General features: G+C 39.2%; 1 protein-coding gene across 2 annotated transcripts in view; it reads left to right on the top strand.

The window, feature by feature from the left end:
- Nucleotides 1-12,469, top strand: part of DNAJC13 (DnaJ heat shock protein family (Hsp40) member C13) — a 123,033-nt gene that overhangs the window by 87,796 nt on the left and 22,768 nt on the right. For both annotated transcript variants that reach the window (XM_065877076.1, XM_065877075.1), the window contains exons 43-45: nucleotides 8,391-8,507; nucleotides 9,656-9,833; nucleotides 11,176-11,267. In XM_065877076.1, coding sequence (XP_065733148.1) covers nucleotides 8,391-8,507; nucleotides 9,656-9,833; nucleotides 11,176-11,267 — 387 coding nt within the window. The remainder of the gene's footprint in view (nucleotides 1-8,390; nucleotides 8,508-9,655; nucleotides 9,834-11,175; nucleotides 11,268-12,469) is intronic.

The raw sequence follows: 12,469 nt of genomic DNA on the forward strand, positions 1-12,469 counted from the left end.
AGCTCTTCATTGATAGAAGTTTTGAGAATTACAGAGCTAGGGAGAACAAGTCTCAGATTTCTATATATCATCTATTCTTTTTTTTTTTAACATCATTATTGGAGTATAATTGCTTTACAATGGTGTGTTAGTTTCTGCTTTATAACAAAGTGAATCAGTTATACATATACATGTTCCCATATCTCTTCCCTCTTGCGTCTCCCACCCTCCCTATCCCACCCCTCCAGGCGGTCACAAAGCACCAAGCTGATCTCCCTGTGCTATGCGGCTGCTTCCCAAACTACCTTATGTTTGGTAGTGTATATATGTCCATGCCTCTCTCTCACTTTGTCACAGCTTACCCTTCTCCCTCACCATATCCTCAAGTCCATTCTCTAGTAGGTCTGTGTCTTTATTCCTGTCTTACGCCTAGGTTCTTCATGACATTTTTTTTTCTTAAATTCCATATATATGTGTTAGCATACAGTATTTGTCTTTCTCTTTCTGACTTACTTCACTTTGTATGACAGACTCTAGGTCCATCTACCTCACTACAAATAACTCAATTTTGTTTCTTTTTATGGCTGAGTAATATTCCATTGTATATATGTGCTACATCTTCTTTATCCATTCATCCAATAATGGACACTTAGGTTGCTTCCATCTCCTGGCTATTGTAAATAGAGCTGCAATGAACATTTTGGTACATGACTCTTTTTAAATTATGATTTTCTCAGGGTATATGCCCAGTAGTGGGATTGCTGGGTCGTATGGTAGCTCTCTTTGCAGTTTTTTGTGTGTGTGTGTGGTACACGGGCCTCTCACTGCTGTGGCCTCTCCTGCTGCGGAGCACAGGTTCCAGACGCACAGGCCTAGTGGCCATGGCTCACAGGCCTAGCCGCCCCGCGGCATGCAAGATCTTCCTGGACCGGGGCACGAACCCGTGTCCCCTGCATCAGCAGGCGGACTCTCAACCACTGCGCCACCAGGGAAGCTATTTGTAGTTTTTTAAGGAACCTCCAAACTGATCTCCATAGTGGCTGTACCAATTCACATTCCCACCAGCAGTGCAAGAGTGTTCCCTTTTCTCCACACACTCTCCAGCATTTATTATTTCTAGATTTTTTGATGATAGCCATTCTGACTGGTATGAGATGATATCTCATTGTAGTTTTGATTTGCATTTCTCTAATGATTAATGATGTTGAGCATTCTTTCATGTGTTTGTTGGCAGTTTGTGTATCTTCTTTGGAGAAATGTCTATTTAGGTCTTCTGCCCATTTTCGGATTTGTTTGCTTGTTTTTTTGTTATTGAGCTGCATGAGCTGCTTGTAAATTTTGGAGATTAATCCTTTGTCAGTTGCTTCATTTGCAAATACTTTCTCCCATTCTGAGGGTTGTCTTTTGGTCTTGATTATGGTTTCCTTTGCTGTGCAAAAGCTTTGAAGTTTCATTAGGTCCCATTTGTTTAGTTTTGTTTTTATTTCCATTTCTCTAGGAGGTGGGTCAAAAAGGATCTTGCTGTGATTTATGTCATAGAGTGTTCTGCCTATGTTTTCCTCTAAGAGTTTTATAGTGTCTGGCCTTACATTTAGGTCTTTAATCCATTTTGAGCTTATTTTTGTGTATGGTGTTAAGGAGTGTTCTAATCTCATACTTTTACATGTACCTGTCCAGTTTTCCCAGCACCACTTATTGAAGAGGCTGTCCTTTCTCCACTGTACATTCCTGCTTCCTTTATCAAAGATAAGGTGACCATATGTGCGTGGGTTTATCTCTGGGCTGTCTATCCTGTTCCGTTGATCTATCTATCTGTTTTTGTGCCAGTACCATCCTGTCTTGATTACTGTAGCTTTCTAGTATAGTCTGAAGTCAGGGAGCCTGATTCTTCCAGCTGCATTTTTCGTTCTCAAGATTGCTTTGGCTATTCGGGGTCTTTTGTGTTTCCATACAAATTGTGAAATTTTTTGTTCTAGTTCTGTGAAGAATGCCAGTGGTAGTTTGATAGGGATTGCATTGAATCTGTAGATTGCTTTGGGTAGTACAGTCATTTTCACAATTGGATTCTTCCAATCCAAGAACATGATATATCTCTCCATCTATTTGTATCATCTTTAACTTCTTTCATCAGTGTTTTATAATGTTCTGCATACAGGTCTTTTGTGTCCTTAGGTAGGTTTATTCCTAAGTATTTTATTCTTTTGGTTGCAATGGTAAATGGGAGTGTTTTCTTAATTTCACTTTCAGATTTTTCATCATTAGTGTATAGGAATGCCAGAGATTTCTGTGCATTGATTTTGTATCCTGCTGCTTTACCAAATTCATTGATTAGCTCTAGTTGGTCTCTGGTAGCATCTTTAGGATTCTCTATGTATAGTATCATGTCATCTGCAAACAGTGACAGCTTTACTTCTTCTTTTCCGATTTGGATTCCTTTTATTTCCTTTTCTTCTCTGATTGCTGTGGCTAAAACTTCCAAAACTTTGTTGAATGAGCATGGTGAGAGTGGGCAACCTTGTCTTGTTCCTGATCTTAGTGGAAGTGGTTTCAGTTTTTCACCATTGAGGACGATGTTGGCTGTGGGTTTGTCATATATGGCCTTTCTTATGTTGAGGAAAGTTCCCTCTATGCCTGCTTTCTTCAGGGTTTCTATCATAAGTGGGTGTTGAATTTTGTCGAAAGCTTTCTCTGCATCTATTGAGATCATATGGTTTTTCTCCTTCAATTTGTTAATATGGTGTATCATGTTGATTGATTTGCGTATATTGAAGAATCCTTGCATTCCTGGATAAACCCCAGTTGATCATGGTGTATGATCTTTTTAATGTGCCGTTGGATACTGTTTGCTAGTATTTTGTTGAGGATTTTTGCATCCATGTTCATCAGTTATATTTGGCCGGTAGTTTTCTTTCATTGTGACATCCTTTTCTGGTTTTGGTATCAGGTTGATGGTGGCCTCGTAGAATGAGTTTGGGAGTGTTCCTCCCTCTGCTATATTTTGGAAGAGTTTCAGAAGGATAGGTGTTAGCTCTTCTCTAAATGTTTGATGGAATTCGCCTGTGAAGCCATCTGGTCCTTGGCTTTTGTTTGTTGGAAGATTTTTAATCACAGTTTCAATTTCAGTGCTTGTGATTGGTCTGTTCATATTTTCTATTTCTTCCTGATTCAGTCTTGGCAGGTTGTGCATTTGTAAGAATATGTCCATTTCTTCCAGGTTGTCCATTTTATTGGCATAGAGTTGCTTGTAGTAATCTCTCATGATCTTTTGTATTTCTGCAGTGTCAGTTGTTACTTCTCCTTTTTCATTTCTACTTCTCTTGATTTGAGTCTTCTCCCTTTTTTTCTTGATGAGTATGGCTAATGGTTTATCAATTTTGTTTATCTTCTCAAAGAACCAGCTTTTAGTTTTATTGATCTTTGCTATCGTTTCCTTCATTTCCTTTTCATTAATTTCTGATCTGATCTTTATGATTTCTTTCCTTCTGCTAACTTTGGGGTGTTTTTGTTCTTCTTTCTCCAGTTGCTTTAGGTGCAAGGTTAGATTGTTTATTCGAGATATTTCCTGTTTCTTAAGGTAGGATTGTATTGCTATAAACTTCCCTCTTAGAACTGCTTTTGCTGCATCCCATAGGTTTTGGGTCATCGCATCTCCATTGTCATTTGTTTCTAGGTATTTTTTGATTTCCTCTTTGATTTCTTCACTGATCAGTTCGTTATTAAGTAGTGTATTGTTTAGCCTCCTTGTGTTTGTATTTTTTACATATCTTTTTTGTAATTAATATCTAGTCTCATAGCGTTGTGGTCGGAAAAGATACTTGATACAATTTCAGTTTTCTTAAATTTACCAAGGCTTGATTTGTGACCCAAGGTATGATCTGTCTTGAAGAATGTTCCATGAGCACTTGAGAAAAATGTGTATTCTGTTGTTTTTGGATGGAGTGTCCTATAAATATCAATTAAGTCCATCTTGTTTAATGTCTCATTTAAAGCTTGTGTTTCCTTATTTATTTTCATTTTGGATGATCTGTCCATTGGTGAAAGTGGGGTGTCAAAGTCCCCTACTATCAATGTGTTACTGTCGATTTCCCCTTTTATGGCTGTTAGTATTTGCCTTATGTATTGAGGTGCTCCTATGTTGGGTGCATAAATACTTACAATTGTTATATCTTCTTCTTGGATTGATCCCTTGATCATTATATAGTGTCCTTCTTTGTCTCTTGTAATAGTCTTTATTTTAAAGTCTATTTTGTCTGATATGAGAATTGCTACTCCAGCTTTCTTTTGATTTCCATTTGCACGGTATATCTTTTTCCATCCCCTCACTTTCAGTCTGTATGTGTCTCTACGTCTGAAGTGGGTCTCTTGTAGACAGCATATATAGGGTCTTGATTTTGTATCCATTCAGCCAGTCTGTGTCTTTTGGTGGGAGCATTTAATCCATTTACGTTTAAGGTAATTATCAATATGTATTTTCCTATTATCATTTTCTTAATTGTTTTGGGTTTGTTATTGTAGGTCTTCTCCTTCTCTTGTGTTTCTTGCCTAGAGAAGTTCCTTTAGCATTTGTTGTAAAGCTGGTTTGGTGGTGCTGAACTCTCTCAGCTTTTGCTTGTCTGTAAAGGTTTTAATTTCTCCATCAAATCTGAGTGAGATCCTTGCTGGGTAAAGTAATCTTGGTTGTAGGTTTTTCTCCTTCTTCACTTTAAATATGTCCTGCCAGTCCCTTCTGGCTTGCAGAGTTTCGCTGAAGGATCAGCTGTTAACCTTATGGGGATTCCCTTGTGTGTTATTTGTTGTTTTTCCCTTGCTTCTTTTATTTGTATTTAATTTTTGATAGTTTGATTAATCTGTGTCTTGGCGTGTTTCTCCTTGGATTTATCCTGTATGGGACTCTCTGTGCTTCCTGGACTTGATTAACTATTTCCTTTCCCATATCAGGGAAGTTTTCAACTATAATCTCTTCAAATATTTTCTCAGTCCCTTTCTTTTTCTCTTCTTCTTCTGGAACCCCTATAATTCCCAGAGGTCTCTGAGATTGTCCTCAGTTCTTTTCATTCTTGTTTCTTTATTCTGCTCTGCAGTAGTTATTTCCACTATTTTATCTTCCCGGTCACTCATCTGTTCTTCTGCCTCAGTTATTTTTCTATTGATCCCATCTAGAGTATTTTTAATTTCATTTATTGTGTTGTTCATCGTTGCTTGTTTAATCTTTAGTTCTTCTAGTTCCTTGTTAAATATGTCTTGCATTTTCTCTATTCTATTTCCAGGATTTTGGATCATCTTTGCTAACCTTATTCTGAATTCTTTTTCAGGTAGACTGCCTATTTCCTCTTCACTTTTTAGGTCTGGTGGGTTTTTATCTTGCTTTTTCATGTGCTGTGTGTTCTTCTGTCTTCTCATTTTGCTTATCATACTGTGTTTCCGGTCTCCTTTTTTGCAGGCTGCAGGTTCATAGTTCCCGTTGTTTTTGGTATCTGTCCCCAGGGGCTAAAGTTGGTTCAGTGTGTTGTTTAGGCTTCCTCGTGGAGGGGACTAGTTTCTATGTTCTGGTGGATGAGACTGGATCTTGTCTTTCTGCTGGGCAGGTCCACTCCTGGTGGTTTGTTTTGGGGTGTTCGTGGCCTTATTATGATTTTAGGCAGCCTCTCTGCTAATGGGTCCATTTGTGTTCCTGTCTTGCTAGTTGTTTGGCATAGGGTGTCCAGCACTGTAGCTTGCTGGTCGTTGAGTGAAGCTGGGTGGTGGTGTTGAGATGGAGATCTCTGGGCGATTTTCGCAGTTTGATATTACAAGGCGCTGGGAGGTCTCTTGTGGACCAGTGTCCTGATGTTGGCTCTCCCACGTCAGAGGCACAGAACTGACTCCTGGCTGCAGCACCAAGAGCCTTTCATCCACATAGCTCAGAATAAAAGGGAGAAAAAGTAAGTAGGTAAGTAAGTAAGTAAGAAAGAAAGAAAGAAGAGATAGAAAGAATGAAAGGAAGCAGATAAAATAAAGTAAGATAAAATAAAATAAAGTTATTAAAATAAAAAATAATTATGAAGAAAAAAAAATTTTTAATAAAAAAAAAAAATGGGCAGACAGAACCCTAGGACAAATGAAAGCAAAGCTATACAGACCGAATCTCACACAGAAGCATACACATACACACTCACAAAAAGAGGAAAAGGGGAAAAAATAATATGTCTTGCTCTCAAAGTCCACCTCCTCAATTTGGGATAATTCGTTGTCTATTCAGGTATTCTACCGATGCAGGGTACATCAGGTTGATTTTGGAGATTTAATCCACTGCTCCTGAGGCTGCTGGGAGAAATATCCCTTTCTCTTCTTTGTTCGCACAGCTCCCGGGGTTCAGCTTTGGATTTGGCCCCGCCTCTGCATGTAGGTCGTCGGAGGGCGTCTGTTGTTCGCTCAGACAGGATGGGGTTAAAGGAGCAGCTGATTCGGCAGCTCTGGCTCACTCAGGCCTGGGGGAGGGAGGGTTACGGATGCAGGGTGAGCCTGCGGCGGCAGAGGCCATCGTGATGTTGCACCAGCCTGAGGCGCGCCGTGCGTTTTCCCGGGGAAGTTGTCCCTGGATCCCGGGACCCTGGCAGTGGCAGGCTGCACAGGCTCCCGGGAGGAGAGGTGTGGATAGTGACCCGTGCTCGCACACAGGCTTCTTGGTGGAGGCAGCAGCAGCCTTAGCGTCTCATGCCCGGCTCTGGGGTCCGCGCTGATAGCCACGGTTCGCGCCCTTCTCTGGAGCTCCTTTAAGCAGCTCTCTTAATCCCCTCTCCTTGCTCACCAGGAAACAAAGAGGGAAGGCAAAGTCACTTGCCTCTTCGGCAGCTCCAGACTTTTTCCCGGACTCCCTTCCCAGCTAGTCGTGGTGCACTAACCCCTTCAGGCTGTGTTCACGCTGCCAACCCCAGTCCTCTCCCTGCGCTCCGACCAAAGCCCAAGCCTCAGCTCGCAGCCCTGCCCTCCCCGGTGGGTGAGCAGACAAGCCTCTTGGGCTGGTGAGTGCCGGTCGGCACCGATCCTCTGTGCGGGAATCTTTCCGCTTTGCCCTTCTACCCTTGTTGCTGTGCTCTCCTCCGTGTCTCCGAAGCTCCCCTCCACCGCCACCTGCACTCGCCACCTGCACTCCCCACCCGCGAAGGGGCTTGCTAGTGTGTGGAAACCTTTCCTCCTTCACAGCTCCCTCCCACGGGTGCAGGTCCCATCCCTATTCTTTTGTCTCTGTTTATTCTTTTTTCTTTTGCCCTACCCAGGTACGTGGGGAGTTTCTTGCCTTTTGGGAGGTCTGAGGTCTTCAGCCAGCATTCAGTAGGTGTTCTATAGGAGCAGTTCCACGTGTAGATGTATTTCTGATGTATCTAGTTTCAAGGTTTTCTAATAATTTCAAGGATACAAATAATCATGAGGCACAAGCAAAGCAGGGAGAGGTCCTGGGTCATCAGTGCAGCTCCTGTAGTGCTTTCTTGCAATCTTCTCTTCACAAAGACAAATCCGCGCAAAATGGAATGATAACCCTCGAGCCCACAGATGGAGACAAGGGGTCTTTGAAGGCGATTCTAAGGCAGCTTCGCATGGAGCAGCATAAGTCGGGATCCTGTAAAGTGTTGTCTCCCTGAGTCACCAGGGAAACCACAGACTTAATCTTGTCGCCCTCAAAGACCTGCTAGTGTTGGAGGGTCTGCTGCAGAGGTGGGGGTGGCTGTGGCTCACCGTGGGGACCTCATCTATTCTTTTACCAGGAGAGAACATCATTCTCTCTTCATTTATTAACCCTTTACAACTTACTATACACTTTTACATATTATTTTAGTCCAACCTAAATTTTGAGTGATTTCCACCTAAATCTTCTTGGGGCTATTTTTTTCCCATTCCTCTTTCCTATCATTTTCTTTGTCCTTAAATGGAAATTCTTCTTGATTTGTCAACCCCTCTACTATTACCTTGCCTTTTTATTCAGAGATCCTGTTTTCCAGCACTTTTCACTTAATGTATTACTTTTTAAAACCAGTCCAAATGTGTTCATTTCTTAGCTTTATCACCCTATATCTGACTGGGCCAAATGTTTGCTGAGCGGATAGAGAAGAGCCACGTGTCATACTTGCTTATGAACACTTCATTGGCTTACCTCAGTGATCTTTTGAAATATTAAAATGAGTTACAATATTGATCTTTGGATTAAGAAGTAATGTAATTCTATGCCTTTTCCAGAGTCTATATTACTGATTACAAACATTAAAATTGCATTGAGTGCTGTGATGTGTATCCCACCACATTTTTCCCTCTGGAAAATGAATGGATCTTTCAAGTTATTTATCTGCTAAGTTATTAAACTGAATATGGATAGATTAATAAACCAGACACTAATGATGCCAATTTACCTCTAACAATCTGTTTTCTTTTTTAAAAAGGGTGACTGTGACAAAACCTATGGATCAGAATTTGTCTACAGTGATCATGCGAAAGAACTTATTGTAGGGGAGATTTTTGTTAGGGTCTATAATGAAGTCCCTACTTTCCCACTCGAGGTAAGCTCTCTACTTTTAATTTTGTCTGACACCTTTGATCATTTGTTATGGAAAGCTACTAGTTTATTCACACTGTATACATTGAAATAATACCTGTTTTTTGCCAAATGCTTTATACTAACTTGGGTGTGTGATGGGGTGACCATTGATAACTTATGATCCTCTTTATTTTGAATGTTAAAGAATTTAATTTTGTGGATTCATGAATAAGAATTTATTCCTTTCCCAGCTGTTTCTGATATTTTATGCATAATGCTACCCCACTGTATCATGTATATATGCCTTCAGCTTTACTGTTCTCTCGTGGATGTGTAAGGCCATTTACATACTCATTCCATCATGTTGAATATCAAACCACCAGACAGTAGTCTGTCTCTGTCCCATTTTTAGAAGAAAATAAGAAAATAGAGGTGGAAAGCAAAGAGAAGTTTTAGAAGATGACTGGGGTCACACCAGGTCATCTCTTGTGATGATCCCAAATCACTTCTGGAAGCAAATGATCTTCTTTTCCTTCCGTAGTGCTTGGAAATCATGTAGGAAATTTTTGTTGTAGTTTTTTTTGGAGGGGTGGCAAAGAGAATTTGTTGGTTGATTGGTTTGTAAGGAAGAAAGAAGTGAGGCTATTTCTCTAAAGCAAAGAGTTTGCTCTTGGAAAAAAAAAGAATTTACTAAACTGTAACATTTACTATTTATCACAGAATAATATCTATAAATAGCTGCTAAGCAGAATGAGTTCAGTGATTTGTGAAATGTCTTTGAAAACTGTCTTTTGAATTTATAATCTAAATATATATAATTTTTAAATATAAAACTATAACCAAATTGTAGAAGTTACATATCATACTATCAATACCTTGGTAAAGGGAAGACATACTCATCTCAGAATTGTTATACTGAGATACTGATGGGAGTATATCAAATCTCTAATGGATTTGGACAAAAATGTTAAACACTTCCTAATGCAATTGGGTTTTGTCCCCTTTCTCCCCCTCTCCCCACTTAATCCATAGGTATATTCATGTGTATGTATAATTTAATCACTTTCATGGCTTGAAGTATTTTGTTGTTGTTTTCTCTGCTGTGGAGTCTTTGTTATAGGTTATTTCTAAGGGCACACTCGTTTTTAAATATTTTTCCACTCAACTTAGGTTCCAAAAGCATTTGCTGCAAGTCTCTTGGATTATATAGGCTCCCAGGCCCAGTACCTCCACACATTCATGGCTATCACTCATTCTGCAAAAGTGGAGTCAGAGCAACATGGAGACCGCTTGCCAAGAGTGGAAATGGCTTTGGAGGCTCTGAGAAATGTTATAAAATATAATCCAGGTGTGTGACTATACCCTTGATGAATAAGATCCTACAATGGAAGAGCCCAAAAATTCCAGTTCTCAATTTTACCAGAGAAATGCAGGAAAAATTGTACTTGATTATAATGTTATACTTTGTATAACATTAAAAGGAATTGACCCCATAGTATTTTTACCTCTAAATAATAGTCTGGAAAGAGGTCAGGTCACCATGCTTAGAATAATTCGTATCTTTAAGAGCATATGACTTTCAATGAGTTGAAAAGGCAGAGTAGCTTGCTAGTGTAAAATATCACATTGATGACATAAATTGACATACCAAGTATCAATATAAGGGCTTAAATTAGATTTATTTATTAGGTGATCTCATTTTTGTGTCTTCTGGTCCCTAACACAATGCCATGTTTTTGAAAAACTGCCTGAAGTTTTTGGTGTATAAAAACTGAAATAGTAAAGTGAGAATTGTCATTTTTAAAACATCTTTAAGAAGGACATTTCCAAGAACATTATCACTCTTGCCTGACTTCAGGGAGATGGATGGGTGAAAATCTGAAAGCTTCTTCCAATTCGAACTTTGATAACAAGTATAGAATATAAAACCTAAAACAATATATATTCAGTTTAAGTTACATGAAGACCTCAAATCTTTTTTATTAACACTTAATATTATCTTTCATGTACTTCTTTGCTCTTTTTACTATGTATTACAGTAATACATTATTCAAATAAAATAACCAACAATAATTAAATATTTAAGAAAATAAGTCATTCCCATGGTATATATACATGGGGATGTTTTGAAAGGCAGTATTGTAAAATCTGAAGAAAACTTCATTTCTTATTTTTTGGAGTTGACATATTAGGTACAAAGGAATTGCAGTAAAGCTGGCTATTGATTTGGCACCTTCTTGTTATAATGTAGTTCTCAAGTGGCAGGGTTCTAACTCAGTCTTAATTAAAAGCCAGATGATGTCACACTCTCCCCAAATGTAATTAGGCTGACTCTAATTACTGTAGCTCTATAGTCTTGAGGTAAAGAGTAAAAATACCACCTTACACTTAATTTTTGAGTTGTATTTGGATTGTGTGTTTGATAAATTTCTTGTTTTTAGCCTGTGGGTTAACTAGGGGTGGGGATGGAAATGAAGACAAAACAAACCTAAGATAGTCTAATATCATTTAACTTCTTAAGATTTACTGCTCCTTGTGATACTTCACTCACTTTGTGTCACAAACGTTAAGAAAAGTTTACCAGAGACTTATAATTGACAGTAAACAAAATGTATATCAGTTTCCTAAAGGTGGATAATTTAGAACATCTCTTGGAAATAAAAATTAAACATTTTATTTTTACTTCCTAGGCTCTGAAAGTGAATGCATTGGGCACTTTAAGTTAATATTTTCTCTTCTTCGAGTCCATGGAGCTGGTCAAGTCCAGCAGTTGGCTTTAGAGGTAAAAGAATTTTGTACTAAAGCATGTTGTCTTTCCTACAACTTACTATACATGGTTTGATCCTTGATTAATCATCATCTAAAGTTGAATGGAAGTTTGCGTGTGGTTTTTTTCACTTTTCCTATTAAGCCAAGTGAATATGTTTTTAAAATTTGAATTAATATGCTCATTTTGAAGAGCAAGTATTGTACAGTGTTCAAGGTACTTTCCCTCTGTGGTCATCGTCTGTCATGCATTAGAACTTGGGATGCATTTGTACAGTGTCATGTGGCGTGAGTTAAAGAATGGGCTTTACTTGGGAAGCTTGGAAGCCACAGATCAACAAGAAAAGGAGGCAGGATTTCCCAGATCTCTCAGTGTCCCCACAGAGAGACATGTTGAGACCAGGGCACTGTGCTGGCTGCACACTGTGGGTTTGTGTTCCCTCCCCCTAAGTTGCTCTCCCTTCTTATGGTCTGGTACAAAAGCAGCCTTTCCAGTGAGGGTGACAGACAGACACCTGGTATGTTACGTTGTTTACAGGAGCTGTCTAGGAAAGGCAGCTGCCCAGAACCTGTGGGCCTTGACGGTCCAAGAGTGGTTGGAGGCCCCTCCTTCAGGAGAATGAAATCATTGGTCCCACGGGAAGCTGTTTGGGTGGAGCCTTTTCCTCTGGGAGAAGCAGGAAGACCCTGGTCACAGGGGACTCCTTGTCCAGGCAACCTAGAGTGAGCTCCCAGGGTCTTTTTTCAGATGATCCTGACTATTATAACACACGATTTATTATGAAGAACACCAAATTCAACACTGTGGTAACAGGTTAATGAGTACTTTATGAATGATTAAGTGTTCTTAGATTGCAGTTTGGTTTAAAAAAGATGTTTAATAAAATAATAAATGTTAAATTGTTCAAAAACCTTAGCAAGCGTGTTCTTTAAATTGAAAAGCATGCTTCTCCACTTAATTCCTTCAAGTATCTTGTAACTCTTTAAATAAGCATTATTAAATCTAGGATATTTTGCTTTGAGATGCTGACCACATAGTTCAAGTTAAGTGACATTGATCTTTAGATCAATGTATATAATAAGTTAGACTTAAAAGGTCATCCTCTTTGAAAGAAAAACATGCGTATTTCTGTATAATGGAAAGATAGACCTAATCTGTTGTGCTGGGCACTGAAGACATTTACTTTCTCCCTCTAAAAGAAAAAGTCCCAGTAGTAA

This window comes from Phocoena phocoena, chromosome 4, assembly GCF_963924675.1.
Source record: "Phocoena phocoena chromosome 4, mPhoPho1.1, whole genome shotgun sequence".
NCBI lineage: Eukaryota > Metazoa > Chordata > Mammalia > Artiodactyla > Phocoenidae > Phocoena > Phocoena phocoena.